Here is a 17,570-nt window from a genome sequence, read left to right on the forward strand (position 1 = left end):
CCATCGATATTTAACAAACTGGAATCATATACTACTGTAGGATAACATATTCCTCATTCGGTAAGTGATTCAATGCTTGAAACCAAATGCATCAGAATCAGGTCAATAAAACCACATCACCATATAACATCTCAAAACATGCCATTATTAGCTGAAATCACAACAATGCAATGAAACCAAAACTTACAAACAGCATTCAAGAACGGCTTATGGAGGCGGAAAATGTAAGAACCAGACGAAATAAAAAGATTAGAAACATTAACATACACAGAAAACAGAGTACATATATATTAGAGGATCAAATTATCTCTTATACAGCAGATTAAAATTAACAGGATGGTCGTTCTTTTTGTTTTTTTTGGGGGGGGGAAGAGGGAGGTGTCTCTTTTAGATTACTAAATTCATCATACAACATCAACGGACTGAAGGGTTAAGGCTAGCAGTTAAGATCAGGAACGTAGTCGTAGTCACCTTTTTCGCCGTCTTTACTAACTAGTGAAGGTATGGGGCCTGGTACTGGTAGGCATTTCCAAAGTAGTTACCATGACTGGGAGAGAAGTTGTAAGTAGCAGAACCCATAAGAGGAACATGGTTGTCAGTCGGGCTGGGATAAACGTAAGGTCTGTCATACATGTACTGCGGGTATCTGTCAGTGACTCTTGGATAGAACGTTTTGTCAGCAGCAATGTTAGTAACTCGGGGCCCGCATCCAACTCCGTTAGCACGTGGTCTCTTGGGTTGAGGCTTGGCAGCTTCAGTTGCTCTTTTCTTGTCTGCCTTGGCCTTCTCCAGCTGAACAAGGCGCTTCTGAAGGGGGTCGATAGGATACTGCTCCTCAAGCTTATGCTCTTCAATGCACTTTATCACAGCTTTAAGGGCAGTCAATTCTCGTTCATTAACATCATTCTGAAAAATAAAATAAATTAAATATATGCAAAACCGTCACCAGGCTTCCAACTTAGGCAACCTCATATCAGGTAACACCGATGTTAGAGCCTATTGCATGAAAAATAGCTTTCAGAGGAAATTCACAAAAGGAATCAAATGCACAAGATTTCATACAGGAAAAAAAATAAGGTGCCAAATATTAAGAGCATATTTAGTACAACTGTACCAGACATTACAACTGGTTTTGGCTAATACCAATCTAAATGCATATAACACCACAGAAATAAAGAAAATTGGAGAGACAATGTGTTGTTATCAATTTAATGGTGAGGACCAAAAGCACTCTGGACATTTGTGCTCTAGATAAGAACTATATGCAGTTAATGCTATGGACCCCTTTGTAGGTATATCGATCAGCATTACAAGAGACATGTTTCAACTTAGCTTCCTTGCCAAGTTAGCAAGTGGTCTATTACTAAGTTTGCTTTTCTGTTTGGATTTCCTATTTAAAAGGATTTTATTTCTCAACAATATAAAGCATTCTTGAATGCAAATTATTATGCCACCCTAATAATTAGTAAGCATCAAAGTTCTCTCCAGTAACAAAGTAAGGTCTGAGCCCAGCATCATCAATAAAATCATTATCATGATTTCCCAGAATCCCAGTTGAAAAGCTTCATCCTCAAAAGTTAAATAAAAAATTGTGGAACAAAACAATTAACAAGGAAAAATTTAATTACGAAGAAAAATAGAAACCTGTACAATGCATCAATTTTAATTACCAACCAAGGAAAATTCATTATAATGTTAGGGAAAAAAATACACCTGCACAGCAGTCGGTGATGCATTCCCAGGCTTCACAGGTGATGTTTTTCTTGCCTCCTTCAAGTATGATTTCAGTAAAGGTACAGGTGAGAACTGCTCTGTTAACTCAAAAGCAAAAGCCAAGTTAACTGCATCAATTTGCCTTCCGCTATTTACGAGTACTCCAATTACACCTGAAAGAAATACACAACAGATAAGTGGAAAACAAACAGAAAAAATAACATTTACAAAGGAAACAAATACTTCTCTTTCTAATGGAAAAATCATATCAGATGATCTTACTCTTAGTCTTAGCACATGTATTTTGCTCCTTTAAGAAAAGGTTTCACATTTTCTTCTATTATTAGAGATTCTACAGTCATCTCAGAAATTTGAAGCATTTTAATTTCTACTTTTATGAAGCATAATATGTAACAAGGAAACATTTGAATAGTCATGATTACTAAAAGAAAATGAGAGAATTAAGCATTTAAAAAAAATGTATTTACCCAGTCTAAGTTCAAAGTTTGAATAATAAAGTAAAAACCAATACTCATCTTCAAGGTAACTCATTAATAACCATTATCCAATAGATACCAATGATGAATGGAAGTGGAGTATTAAGGGATAAACAAGGATTGCCCGAATGAGGGTCAGAGCAAAATTAGTTTGATTTTTCAGACTGAAAATTGTTTCAATATTAACGTTGGGTGAAAGCAAAACATCTAGGAACCTTAAACTACACAGAATAAATGGCATAAAAAATAAGACAACAGATGATGCTCCATATAAGAAAAATTTCTAATTTTCAGCCTACCTACCTGATTGAATTACAGACTGTTAAAGACTTGGGAAAACATTGTAGATGAAAAGACAAACCTGGCATTTTCTCTGACAACCCAAGAAAACGACAGAGTTCAGCTGCTTGGCGACGACGAGAAACCATAGGAATCAGCCTTGATAGTTCTTCCTCGTCAAAATCAGATGCTATGCGAAAGGTGGCCAGAAGTTGCAAGAACGCATGTGCCTCCAAGGAGTTTCCATTACTAGCATCCGCATCTAAGGCATCCAACTTAGGTTTCCATTCTTCAGCAATTGCCTTTGCACGCTCCTTGACACCTTCAGAGATTATATCAGAAAGAGCTACTAGATCTGTATAACAAAGCAAAATACTAAGGCACTCCATCAACATGATACAGGTTCGACGAAGACCCAAGAGGACAGAGTCTTTCTTTCCATCAACAGTTGACACTTCCATGGGATAAAAATCCTCCAAAGAGTTCAAAACCAATTGTGCAGGGTTTTCTGCAGCTCTAAAAGCAAGAGGAATTTCCTCCCTTATCACAGCAAGGTTCTTTCGATTGTCCGAGATGAATTTGTGCAGCCCTTCAGAGTCCATTGCTTCGCATAGTTTGGCTAACTCTGGATAAGACATTTCCTCCATATTTCCATTTTCAGAATTATTAGTCTCTCCCAAGTTACTTTCACCAGCCATGGTGTCAGGTGGCTGGTCTTCAATGGTTGGCATTTCGCATTGGACATCACTAGTCACAACAGCACGTTCCTCGGATGTCACCTTTCTGTTCTTCTCCAGAGCATTAACAATTGCAAACACAGCAGCGTCTCTTTTCTTCTGGAGTCTCTCCAATGAAGCTTGCTCCTTGGCTGCAACAGCAGCTGCCCGCTTCTCTAACAGTTCTTGGGCTTTTCTTGTTTTGCTTTCATAATCCTTTTCCTGGTCTTCCAGCTCATGAAAGCGTCTCTTCAAAGACCTTTCAAGCCCATGAAAATGTTCTTCAAGTTCTTTCCATTTCAAGTTCAGTGTCACAGCCCGATGACTTTCAAGTTCAGCAAAGGCTTTCTGAAGTTGCTGTATCTTAGAGGTTGCAGAGTCAATAAGTGTTGCAACTGATCCTGTATCTTCCATGGCAGAAAAGCTGGAGAGGAAAACAGACAACAAAAAATTAAGAGAAAAAAGTACATATATTTTCACAACAATGAAATTGAAGCAGATAGTCTATCTGTATGCACAATGTATCTGTGTTATACCAGAACAAAGGACCCAACCATTAGAAGTCCACTGGACAAAAATAAACTTGAACTTGACAAAAGCGAAAACGAAAACGAAAACTCAGCTAGTTGGACATAATTCCAGATCATAACACAACATTACGAGCTTCCCATTGAAACATCTGATAGACCAAACTACAAGATCACATTTTATAGATCAGAAAATGGAAGCTTAGAAGAAAAAGTTTCTCAATAGGGCATGTGATGTTGTCTGATAATATAAACAATAATATCCATGCCTTAATTGCAAGTAAATATGAACCTCAAAAAGTCAATAACGAAATAATGACTTCCAGTAACATGTAGTGCAATGCAAGACCCCATAATACAGTGGAATTAATTAGTTTATCCATTGATGTTCCACACACACTACAGAGAAGATCTACAACATGGTTGAAGATAGGAACATTATATACACCCCAGAATCTTAAAAGTTTCATCAAGTGACAAATGTAACTTTGAGATAACATCAAAGAAATTAGAAAATTAAAAGAAACAGGTGGCATGGAGATTTATCTAATCATGTAACAGCTGAAATGGATTTAAACAATTTCAATTACCTCAACTTTTCATAATTCAGGCATGTGTGACAGCAAACCACAAATTCTAGCTACTAGTAATTTTTCATGAGCTACAATGATATGGTTTGCCTCAGAAAATGCAAAGAGATCAAGCTCAGCCATGAATAGTCCATTTTTAATTTACTTCTCATCATCTAGTGTAAAAACATTCCAACCTTAGTATCATAGACAGAAAAGACTACCAATAGGAGAGATCACCAACCAATACTCAACTTTCTAAAGCTTCTTTGTATCTTCTTTGAGTATAAAAAACAAACCCAAAACTGAGTATCTGATTATATGCCCCCAACAAAGCAACATATAGGTATAACTATAATCCTATCCATTTTCATTTCAAAAACAATCAGGCATTTTTTCCACACTAAAAAATTCTCTCACAAACAGAAAAGGCTGCAAATGCATTTCTTTATAAGATAAGATTGCAAACTATAAAATCCAGTCACTTTCACATCACATGAATAGTTGATACAATAATTTACCCTTGCGAGATACTAGGAGAATAATAATTTATATTTGTCTATCTCAACAACACAATCGTCACTACAATCCAATAATTAATCATAACGCCTGACTGTTACCAATTGCAATGACCTTATAAATAGCTACTTGCTCTTACTAGGCTGGAAAGGCGTTGAAAATTTATTGGAATAGAAAGAAATAGAAGTACAAAAAAAGGTAAGAAAAATATTTGCCAAGATTTGTACAAGGAAATCCACTATAGAAATAAAAAAAAAACACACACACATACAATCATACAAACAAATGAATGTGGAGGCATTCAATCCTTTAGCAACTATAAGCAATTCCTTACCACTAACTTGGCTAGCTTCAGTTCACCAAATAGTCACGACGAAGAGATCGCGCAAATTAGACTAACAAGATGACTTAAATCCTGAAGCAATAGAAGCTAAAACATGAAAAGTAGAAATTTGAAGAGAAAATAACAAATAAAGTACTAAAACCACTAAAAAAATTGCAGAAATCGAGGAAATTCGTTTAAAATGTTTTAAAAAGGAGGTATTTAACAACTACCCAGCAACTGCATCAAAGTCACAAGAGTTAAAAATGGAGAAATTCCAGCAAAATGGGGCTATATTTTCAGGAAAAAAACAAAGCCGATCTACAAAGGAAAGCCCCCAAAAAATAAATAACCAAAGGAGTGAATAAACCAAGAGAGAATAAATTACCTGAGTGAAGGAAATGAAAGTAGAAGACAAAAGAGTCGAAATAGAGGGAGCAGCGGAAGGATCAATCCATGGCTGAAAGGATTGGTGAAGAAGGTGTGGCTGCTACTCTGCAATCCCTAGAGATAGAGGAGATAGAGAGAGAAGGGAAAGTAAAGAGGAGATGAAGGGAAAAGGAAGAGAGATATCTCGCAGCAGCCCTCTTTGTTTAGCTTTTTGTTGAACACTCCCGTTTTTGCTATTGACAAGTGAGGAGTGGGGTCTTTGGATTCCCTTGGCATACTTACAGAGAGAGTGGAGATGGTAAAATCAGGAGTGGGCGTAAAGTTGTCAAAAAAGTAGGCTTCTGAAAAGGAGGAGCTGTGTTCCCATAAACCCTCATACTAGATTAGATAATATAGTTCGGATATTTTTATAATTTTATTGTGTGAGATAATGTTATCTTTCATTTTAGGGTAATTAATTTATTAGTCCCTATATTTTGACAAAACACATTGTTTAGTCCATGTATTTTTAAAAATACATGGTAAGGTCCATAACCTTTTTCTCAGTGAACTGTTTAGTCCTTCCGTCTGTTTGTTAGATTTTTTTATCGTTTATAACTTCGAAAATGACTAAATTATCCTTTACTATTTACCTTCAAACTTCAGAAGGGGAAATCCAATTTAGAAGAAAAAGCTATTTGTATGGAGAACAATAAAAAGAACAGACCCAATGCTTACGAACTTGAACGATTAAGAAGAAAATCAAGAAGAATAACACTTAAAGTTGATTTCAGATGCATTAGAATTTAAAAGAAAGGAAAATAAAGGAAAAGAAGAATGCAAATCCAAATTGACTAACAGAATCTTCATGAGAGTCTAACGGTAGGGACTAAACAGTTCACCGAGAAAAACGTTAGGGACTAAACAGTTCACCGAGAAAAACGTTAGGGACTTTACCGTGTGTTTTTGAAAATACAGGAACTAAACAGTATGTTTTGTCAAAATATAGGGACTAATAAATTAATTACCCTTCATTTTACTATAATGCATGTTAATTTATTTTATTTTTCCTTAAGAGATTCATTCCAACCCACAATCTTCAGTTCTGAATTTAAAGGTATATCAAATGAAATATGTTTCTTTAATATAATGCATGTTAACTTAACTGGATAGGTTAACTTAGTAGTGCTTAATTAAATCTAATAAACTTACTTATGTGAAATGCAGCGTCTTGGTTCCGAGTTCTCGTTAGTATGAAACGCACAATTCCATTTATCTTCATCATTTTACTCGTCACGTTGATCAAAAGCTTCTCCATCAATGGTTGTTGTTGCTCCAGCTTTTACTGTTCCTCCTTCTTTCTATGTTTCCTGTAAATAACATACTTGTCATTTTTATTCTTTTCCTTAGCTGTAATTGTCCTTTACTATTGTTTGTTCTTTTTATTACTTTGCTATGTATTCTTGTGATGTTTTGCAAATTAAATCAACTAGTCGAAAACCCGTGCAATGCACGGGATACGAAATTTTTATATAATTTAAATAAATAAATAAATTGACATATTTACTTTTAAATAATTTTATATCATGTTATGAATTTTTTTATATTATGTATATTTGAAATTAATATATATTTTTTATTGATAATTCAAATTAAATTAATTTTGAAAATAATTGATTAATTTTTTTATAGAATTTTAATTAAAGGTGAATGATTGATTTATTTATTTTTACAAAATTCAATGAATTGTACTTTTAGTAATTTTAATACATTTTCATATTTTGAAATTTTATAAATCAATAATAATAAAACAGGAGATTAATTAAGAAATATATTAGAATATAATGAAAAACCAAAAATTAAATTAAACTACAATTAAAATTAAATAATATATTTACGATACAAAAGAAAACAAAAATTGAATTAAACTATAATTAAAATTAAATATTATATCTACGATACAAAAGAATTACAATCTATGTTAAAGTGGAAGCAACATCAATATATTATGCTATAAACTATTACAATCAATACTTTTCTAATGTTGCACGTGAAGAAACTATATCAATTCAATATGTTACATATAAAAAAATAAAATTCATAAGAATTTGTCACAAAATCATCTTGATGATAATCATCTTGCTTGATGGAATTTCATGATCACCAAGTATTCGAATTCAATTATTCATTCTGCTACAATAGCCCAATATATCCAATTGAATCAGCTTAAGGTGATGATTTCTCATATTTTCATCTCGTAATATCTCATCAAGACATTCAATCAATTTGTTCTTCATTCTTTCACTATATAGAATATCAATCACGCTCATATATATCACTTATTTGATTTTATTAATATTTTCTAATAATTATATATTCTTGAATTTTGTAAGCAAGAAAAAACAAATAAAAGAATAGAAAACAAAAATGAATGGACAAAAAAGATAATTAGGAGAGAACTATCTTCATCTCGTTTTTTTTCGAAAATAAGAGAGAATGTCAAGATATAAGCATATAAAGAGGAGAGTGAAAATATTTTTTGCCCATTAATTAAAAATTTTATTTTTTCTTAATTAAGTATTTAAGTCTACTCAGTACAAAAAAAAACGTTTTAATTAATATGTGAAATTAATGCTATTAATTAGAATCATTATACTCAATATTTGAGAATTTGAAGAGATTCAAATAATAATATTTTCCAACAGCTTGTCCTATGACCATGTTTCATTTTCATATGTTAACAACTCTCTTTTTTTGAAACAATATGTTAACAACTCTTGAAATACTAATATCCCATAATTAATGTAAATTTTTAGGATTTTGAGCATCAAAATTTTTATTTACATTCATTTTGAATTCGTATCTAGCATAATCCAAATTCTTCAAGAATAAACATCTTATCAAGTGTATTAGACGCTTACAATCTCTTTGTCTAGAGAACTGTAAAAAAAATAACTTCTTGATAATAATAATAATATAACATAATTTATAATTGAAATGAACTTCTTTGTAAGTATAATATTTCAATACCTCTTTAATATTTTATTCAATATGTTTCAAACTTCAAAGAACAACTATTGTGTGAAACTCTATATCATTTTGTACCAAAATACATAAAAATAAAAAAATACAATCCATATTAGTTAGATAAACTCAAACTAAAAAAATGAGTGGATTTCAACGGGTTTCGAATTAGAAAATTAATCTAACTTCAATTAAAGCTAAAAATTGAATTCATATAAAGCCGAAAATCTAAATTTAGTTAGAGTTAACAATCGAAACGATAACACCTAGCAACATATGTTGGTCCCTTATAACGTTACAAGTATAGTTTCAAGGGGGGGTTAGGAACTATTTAAACTTTTAAATTCTTAGGGCAGACTTCTTTTCTTAAGAGAAAAGGTTTTAACAGCGGCGCTGAGTAATCAGTAAGATACTGACTTAGTCAACTGGTGACTAGGTCAGTTTCTTGACTTGAGTCAGGAGATAGCACTTAAAGTCTATTCCTGAGCTAAAATGTTCGATGCGCACAACTCAGCTTGACCTCTTTACTTGGTCAGTTTTTGGTTATTTAAGCAAGCAATATATATATATAAGGAGTTTAAGGTAAGAAATACGTTACTCAGCAGATTTATCCAGGTTCGGCTTCTTCTAAGCCTATGTCCTGTCCCCGGAACACGTTCCGAGATTTCGAATCCTCTACTGAGCTCTTTAAAGGTAGAGCCTCAAACCTTTTACAATCTTAGCAACTGAGTATAACAAGAGTACCTTCCTCTATACCTCTACTCAATCCTAATCTCTCGCTGAGTACTATAACCGAGTACTCAGACTCTCCTTTCTAATCTCTAGAAATGATAAGTGTTTGTCCTAAACAATGATTGCTAAGACACCTTAGATGATTGAATAATCACTCTAGACTTTTACACAAAGATATGAAATGTAGTGTAAGATTTGCTTTGCTTTTTGCTTGCAGAACTTGTGTAGAAATTTGGTCAGCGTAATGGCTTGATCAAGTTCTGTGTTGAATGAAGCTTCTGATGGCACTATTTATAGAGACGTCTTGAGGCATCAGTCATTTCGAATTTTGAAATAACCGTTGGAGGGAAACGGCTTCCTGTCGTTGTCATCCTGACTTGCTCAGAGCTCTCGGCCAATCAGATTTGAGTATCTTCTGTCCTCGGTCAGCTTTTGGTCAGCTCAGCAGAATGTCTCTCCTTTTATGGTAAAGTCAACTGGACAGCATACTGTGTCGTCTGAACTTTACCCAAAGTGGAAACACTTTGTCTGGAAGTTTTCCTTAGCCAGCTGCTGTCTTGTACGCTTTGTCGAATCAACTCGACAGCTTCGTTCCGAAGTTGTTCCTTGAAGGTCTTCTAGATCCTTCTCTTGCTGAGTTGCGTTTTGTACACAGCGACATCGTTTTGATAAACGCGGGCCGAGTTGTCTTGAGTTGTTTGACTTGGGCTTTGACTTTCGTATTGGGCTTGGGCCTTTTAATCCTTATGTCTTATAAGCAATTTAACTCAACATTAAACAAACACATTAGTAGAATAAATCAAAGCATTTAAACTTAGTGTGTTTAGAATATGTTTTTAATTATACTTAAACAATTTTGTCAAATTCAAAATTATGTGGAAAGGTGTTTCAACAAACTCCCCCATTTTGATGCTGGCAAAACTATTCAGCGAGGAACTCAGTGTTGAGCTCCCCCATGATAGTTGACCTAATATCACTTAGCAAACTCCCCCGTAAGGGTTGAGCTACTGATATAGGTCATCTCATGGAACATATTCTATTTTACTCAGTATTAAGCGGAAGGTTTTATCATTCAGAGGGCGCTGAGTAATTTGTTGTTCAATGAGTTTTATAAGACTACATGTAAGTCAATGTCAAACATGTTATCAGCATTTGGTTCAATCAATAAATTTTATAAGCATTTAAACATAGCTGATTTTAATTGAAGATACATAATGACATTATACACAGCATCGCATGAAAACAATTCATAACTCAGTGTTTGAACAAAAGATGCAAGTATTGATATTTAATATAGGTAGTCAGTGTTTACAAACAAAAGTTGAAGACAGGCATAGAAATAGAGACCTACATACTTAGCCTATACTGAGCTAGCCTATATCTATTTCTTTCTCTTCTGTTTGGACTGACTAGACTCATGCTGTGTTCTCGCTTGTTCTTTCTCCCCCGTTTTGTCAGCATCGGGAGGAGGAATCCTAAAGGTGTCGGTTTAGACGGCTCTGGTCAGTTCTGTAGATAGCGCTTTAAGTCGGTCGGCGCTTTCATTGACACCATCAAAAATAGCCACACCACTGTCTGAAACCTCGGTAGGTATTTTAAGCTCAGCAGCGCTGATCATGCTGACTGTGAAGGCTTCAGCTTTGCCTATCCATGTAAGTGCATCGGTCAGACCAGCAATGGCTTGATGGAATGTTTTGAGTAAGTAGGTGTCATAGTATTGATGCTGAACATTGCTGTGACGTATGTGGTTGAAGGTTTGTCTGGTGATGGACATCATTTCATTTTGTTTCATAGCGTCAGTATCCATTTCTTGCTTGTTCAGGTTCAGCAGTCGAACAGCCTCACCAATTTGCTCCACTGAGCACTGAGAATAAGAAACCATTTGCTCATTGGTTTTGAGTTGCTCGGTGTGAAGCTGAGTGATAGGGGTCAAAAACCCCTATCTTTGGGTACGGTTTTAGGACGGGTTTTAGCGTTATTTAGTTAATAAGCGAGCAATTCTCGCATTTAAATGCTTTTGTGTGAGTTAGTTAGAAATTGGAAACGTTCTATTTACTTTTCGTCGTTTTAGGCTCGTTTTATGATCAATTTAGGCAAATACGGCCGAAATAGCATGCATAGTATAATTCCGTTATCTTTTGAAGCTAATTGGTCCGTCAAAAGTCGCACCAAACGAAGCGTTTGCTCAAAATAAGCGATTGACGGATCAATTTAGCTTTTGGACTAATGTTATCTGGAGTTTCTATACGTGCGCAGGTGTAAGTTCGGGCGAAAAAGGACATCAAGGACATTCGGCAAGCATCGAGAGCATGCCGGGCGAAAACGCTCGACGAGCAGGGCCCCGTGGGCCATTTCTGCTCGGCGAGCAGGGGGCTGCTCGTCGCGAGCAGCCCTGCTCGCCAAGCAGCTCGCCCTAGTCGGCGAGCAGACCTGCGGGAATTGGTCAAAAAGACCAATTCTGCCCCCACGAAGCCACGATTGACCCCACATCTTCCTACACCAATAAGGACACGAAAATAGGTCAAAAAGAGGGCCGAGTCGCGTCTATAAATAGGATTTTTCCATTGTAATTTAGATATCTTTTATCTTTGTAATTTTCTTAGCTTTTCACCTTGAGAAATCCTATCCACCTCCTCCATATCCTTCAAACCTCCATCGAAGATACCTCCGAAGCTCCGTTTACCGAGGATTGCTCAAGCTCCATCCTTAAGTCCTAGAAAGACGCCTGCATTGGTAGATAGGTTCCCTGAAAGGGATTTTTCTTCTTTTACATTCTGTCTAGCCTCTGATACATGTTATGAATTCTAGGCTTATTGTAACTTCGTGACAATAATTTCCATCTTTGATATATATTATAGTTCTTGTTTATTCAATTGTTTTAATGTTTTAATCTTTGTCTTACGCTTTGTCTGATTGGTTTAACTCATTCGATAATCCCAAAATCAAGTTGGCACATATTGCGAGCTGAATCTGACCTAGTCAGTGCCTATAGGATTGACGACCCTATAGAAGATTAAGCCCAAATTACTGAGCCTTAGAGCTAGTTTCGGCCTTACAAGGGAATCACGAACTAGGGACTTTAGGAGGATAGGTCGGGTTAATCGCCTCGGACACAAGTGACTTAGGTTTCAATTCAATTGTTTAAACATTCTATTTTCATTATCATCGTATCCCTTCATGTTCCTTCGGTTAATTGCATTGGTAAAAGATCACTTAGGAGTAGTTTAACTTAATTAGGGGTAGAGTAACTTAGTTAGAATCAGATAACTTAGCTAGGAATAGCATAATTCAACCTAGGAGTAGATTAATTTAATCAAACAAACTCAAAACCCCCTAAGCTTAGATAACATCCGAGATCGAGTAGCTCGGTACTTGCAGAAATAAATCCTGTGGACGATAACCTGGACTTAAACCAGAAATTTATTACTTGATAACGACGGGGTACACTTATCCCTTAGTGAGTTCTCATCTCTGACTTAGGTGAGGGCGCATCCAGTTTTTGGCGCCGTTGCCGGGGATTTATTTCTTCTGCAATATCGAACCAAAGGTCGACTTGTTAGTTTAGGCATTCTTTGTGAATATATCCTTTGTTAATATCATTTATACTTGTTTATATATATACTTGTTTATAATCATGATACTTTTTCATACGTATCTATACCGTTTATACTTGTTTATATACACATGTTTATATATACTCATTTATGATAACCATTCTTGTTTATACTTACGCTTGTTTATATTCGTTTGTACGAACATGTAGCTATCAACTTCATCTATACGTGTCTGTATGTGTTTATTGATACCGTTCTTATACTTGTACAAAACTGTATGATGTGTATGATTTCCCTTCAGCTTTCATTTATTTCTGTATTTATCTTTTCTCAGCGTATGCCTACGAGATCAGCGAAAATACCGTGTGTTCCTCTTAACCCTGAACTTGAACGTACTCTTCGCAGGAGCAAACAGATCGGAAAGCTGAAGCAAGACGAGATCATCGAGCCTATCAAGCCTATCAAGATGACTGACAATGAGCGGGATGCTGAGAACACCAGACCAGAAAATGACACTCGTCTGATGAGTGAGATCCTGGCACCGCACCAACACCAGCATCTGTCCGGCATTGCTGCTCCAAACATTCCGGCGAATATATATGAAATCAAGTTCGGTATAATTCACTTGATCCAACAAACCGGACTGTTTGGAGGAGAAGCACATGAGAGCCTGAATGATCATCTGGATCGCTTCCTAATGTGCGCAGACACTGCGAGGACAAATGGGGTTCCCTAAGATGCTGCTAGACTGAAACTGTTCCCGTTCTCGCTGACTGGGCAAGCTTTGGAATGGCTGAGAACACTGGAGCCCGGTTCAATCACGACATGGGCAGGGTTGGAGAAGGAATTCTTGTCCTACTACTTCCCTCCCTCGAAGACAGCAATGCTCAGGGGTGAGATCACATCCTTCCACCAACCCGAGCATGAAGCGCTCCACACATCTTGGACTCGATTCAGAAAAATGCTGCGCATATGCCCTCATCATGACATACCCAAGCATCAGTTAGTAAGCGTCTTCTATCACGGACTAACACCCACCAACAGAGCTATTGTAGACTCCGCAGCGGGTGGAGATTTGTTTAGAAAGACAACAACAGAGGCATATGACATGATTAACGAGCTGGCCAGAAAGAGTGTGCAGTGGCAAGAACAGAAGCTCGCCGGCCCCATAAGGCAGCGGGTATTTACTGTGGAAGAACAGGAACAAAATCCAGTTGTTGCGGATTTGAGTAGGAAGATGGACGTACTGTTGGCTACGCTTAGCCGACCTCCCACCTGTGTGCACTGTGGCGGCGACCACCATGGAAAGGATTGTCAAGCAGGTAGCCCTTTCGCTGGAGATGGGGTGGAGATGGTCAACTATGTTGCGGGGCAGCCGAGATAGAATCAGAACTATAACAACTCCAACCCCAACAACTACAACTCCTACAACAACAACAACAACAATGGCAACTACAGGAGGCCTCAGCACCCGAACCTCTCTTACGGGAATTCAAATCAAAATGTGCTTCGACCTCCCAGCGGTTTTGTTCAAGAACATAGAGATCAGGGGCTTGGCATGCCCCCATATCAACAGCAGAACCAAGGGCCAATGCAACCTCCTAAAGAATCCGACGAGGTGATCACTCTTTTGAAGGAGATCTCGGCTAGGCTTGCCAACAACGAAGCCTTCTGCAAGGATTTGAGCAATCAGGTAGCTCATATCAATAGGGACAGGCATGAAAGGCCACAGGGTTCTCTCCCGAGCACAACGGAGAAGAATCCAAAGATCCTGAGAAAGGATTGAGTAAGGGGGAGAAATCGGGTTCTCCTCGGTTTTTAATTCAAAGTTTGAACAATTTAATTATGCATTCCCTTTTCTTTTGTTTTTTATTTTCTTTTATTGTTTGGGTTGATTGAATTCTAATCTCGTTTGTTTATTTACGTTGTCAAACTTTGTTCCCCCGCACTTTATTCAAAAAAAAAAAAAAACGAATTTCGCCCAACCCGGGCGAGTTAGGCACTGCCCAGCTCGCCAGGCTGGTCGGCCGAGTCAGCCGGCTCGGCCGACACGGGCTGTTCGGGATTTTAAAATCCCGAACCCAAAAAAGAGAAAGAAAGAAGAAGGAAAGAAAAAGAATAAGAAAGAAAAGAGAAAAGAATAAGAAAAAGGGGGGGTGACTCATCATCCCCTTCCCCACCTTCTTCTTCCCTTCTCTCTTCTTTCTTTTACTTATTCCATTCTTTCTTTCTTCCTTTCTCCTTCTCTCTTTTTCTCAAAAACCTAACCCCCCAAATCCACCATTCTAACCCGAATTCAAGATATAAGGTATGAATCCTTACCTATTTTTTATTTATAACATGTTTCTAGGCTTAGATTTTAGCTTAGGGTGATAATTTTTGAGATTTAAGAAAAACCTAAGTTTTAGGTTTCTCTCTCTTCTCTCAAATAAATCTCTTGTTTGCTTTTAAATTCTTGATTTCCTTGCAATTTATGTTGACATAATGATTAATTTATAGTTTGGGTGTGATTTCTACTCTCAATTTGTGAATATTTGGAGAAATTGCTCAATTTGGGTAAAATCCCCATTTTAGCTCAAAGTTCAACTATTCAAATTATAGTTAGAAACTTGTCAATAGAGTTGTGAATTGCATTCCTACCATGTTTTAGTCATTGGGTATCTCCAATTTTGCATAAATTTGTGAATTACGGGTAAAACACTTAGGGACCAAATACTTATGGTTTTAGTCCCTAAGTTCCTAAAGCTATGATTTATGCCTATGAATGGTTTGTTTGGGGGTTTATGTTAAAAATTGTAAATATGTCCTAACTTTTCCATTTTTGGTCTATTCCTCAGGAACTATGGGTAGGAAAGGCAAAGCCAAGGTCGTCGTCGAGAATGAAGCCGAATCTGAGGTCGAGTTCGACGAAAGCCTCCAAGCTAAGTATGATCCACCCTTTGGTCTTATTGATGAACATGAGGGGATATTGTACGATAGATTTTCCAAGCAAGATCTTGCTACACACATAGTTGTTGATCAAACTTATTTATCGAGTATAGGCTTAAAAAAGGATTTCAATGAAATCCTCAAATTCCACGGCTGGTATAGACTAGCCACAAAACAGACTACAGTTTATCACAACTTTACTATGGAATTTTTGACCACCTGGAAAAAAGAGCTACCCTTGGGCGGTGGGAAGCATTCTTTTAGACTAAACGGTAAACCTTACCGTCTCGATGATACCACACTAGCAGCCCTAATGGGAGTCTATAACAACCCAGAGGCAATCTCAGATTTTGAGAAACCTATGACAAAAGATATGGCTTGGGAACAATTGACAGGCATATCAGACTTTGACTCCCAGACTGCTAGCCCAGTCGCTCTCCTAGACCCACTTCTCAACCTTGTTCACAAATTTGTGGCCCACAACTTATTAGGCAAAAACGAGAGCAATAAAGTCTCAAAGACAGAATTGCTCATACTATGGTGTGTGGCCAACCACAAACACGTGAATAATGTCAAGACCATATTTGAAGGCTTCTCAAGCCAAACAAGTAGGAAACGCGGTTCCCTAGGTCTTGGGCACTTAGTTACCAACCTACTTGAGAGCCAATTCAAAAATTTGGACAACCCCGAAATTGTTGTTTACCCTACTTTGCTTAACTCCAAGTTTTTGGGGAAATCTACTTTTCATGAAGTCTTAAACAGGAACCCAACCGGAGGAGCAAGCTCTAGCAGAGGGGGACGGAAAAGAGCACGAATTCCACCACAGCATAGGGACGAGGGACCTGAGGAAGAAGAACCTGCGACAGCAGGAGACCAAAGGGAACACCAAGCGCCGGGGACGGAGGCCCAGTTCCAAGCCATCAATACCATGATGACAGAAATGCGAGATCTTAACCTACGGACCTTTAACACTGTTCAACAGATGGACCAACGGTTCACCAACTTTGAGCAGAATATGGACCGAAGGCTTTTGGGTCTTGAATACGTAGCGGCAGATTACTGCGAGCGCTACAATATGCCTTGGCCATACCCCTCGGCCGATTAGTAAGTTGTCTTCTCCGCCCTAACTCTTTACACTCGTACTTCATGATTTATGATGCAATGTTGGAACTTATTGCATATTTTTAGTGTGAGGAGGAGGGGTAGACAAACTTACAAAAATTGTATAAATTTTTAATTTTTGTTGCGTCGTGTCTAGTTTAGTTTAGCGTTTTTGGGTTTTGTTTATGTTTTTGCATGTTTAGGACCTAAAACCGTGAACCTCCTTCGAATCTAAACTTCGTTATTTGTCTTTGAGGGCTGAGAACCGAATCTAAAATTGCATGACAACTAGTTTAGGCGTAGGACACAACTCTTGTATCTGTAAAAGCATGAGCTAAAGTTTGCATTTAGACCCTACTTTTGAAGAAATGCTAAAATCATTACTTAGGTAGATAACTTAAGAATTGAAGGCATGTGACATTAAACTTGAGTTTGGGGAAAACTAGTAAACACAAAATTGAAACCTAAAGAATTGTGAGTTGAATTTGAGCCTAAGAGCGAACATCAAAAAGCTCTTTTTCTTGACATTTTTGTGTGAATGCTTTGACTTGTGGAAGATTACAGATTTTGCACCTAATACTGTGTTGAACCTACATGCAATGGTTTGAGATGATAAACGATGAACCAGCCTCATTAGAATTAACCCTTTTCTTTACCTTATTTCTTCTTTTTCATCCACTCTAGGAAGCCCCTTTGAGCCTACGTTTTTGTAGTTTATAG

General features: G+C 36.9%; 1 protein-coding gene across 2 annotated transcripts; it reads right to left on the bottom strand.

Moving 5' to 3' along the window:
• Window positions 1–264: 264 nt before the first annotated feature.
• Window positions 265–5,793, bottom strand: LOC136228579 (FRIGIDA-like protein 3). Of its 2 annotated transcripts, XM_066017006.1 has the most exons (5): window positions 5,531–5,793; window positions 5,155–5,235; window positions 2,572–3,629; window positions 1,714–1,886; window positions 265–906 (listed from the first exon to the last, which is right to left on the bottom strand). In XM_066017006.1, the coding sequence occupies exons 3-5, from the start codon at window positions 3,617–3,619 to the stop codon at window positions 493–495; spliced, it is 1,635 nt and encodes a 544-aa protein (XP_065873078.1). In that variant the 5' UTR covers window positions 3,620–3,629; window positions 5,155–5,235; window positions 5,531–5,793; the 3' UTR covers window positions 265–492. The 2 variants fall into 2 exon arrangements, with proteins under 2 accessions (XP_065873078.1, XP_065873079.1); XM_066017007.1 differs by lacking the exon at window positions 5,155–5,235.
• Between the last annotated feature and the right edge of the window lie 11,777 nt (window positions 5,794–17,570).

Source organism: Euphorbia lathyris, chromosome 5, assembly GCF_963576675.1.
Source record: "Euphorbia lathyris chromosome 5, ddEupLath1.1, whole genome shotgun sequence".
NCBI classification, from domain to species: Eukaryota; Viridiplantae; Streptophyta; class Magnoliopsida; order Malpighiales; family Euphorbiaceae; genus Euphorbia; species Euphorbia lathyris.

Bases quoted from the DNA above. Each gene is read 5' to 3' on its own strand.
- LOC136228579 (XM_066017007.1), bottom strand. From the start codon at position 3,619: ATGGAAGATACAGGATCAGTTGCAACACTTATTGACTCTGCAACCTCT. The intron at 1,887-2,571 runs GTTTGTCTTTTC...TATTTCTTTCAG, and splicing joins GTTGTCAGAGAAAATGCCAG to GTGTAATTGGAGTACTCGTA. The intron at 907-1,713 runs GTGTATTTTTTT...TTTATTTTTCAG, and splicing joins CATCACCGACTGCTGTGCAG to AATGATGTTAATGAACGAGA.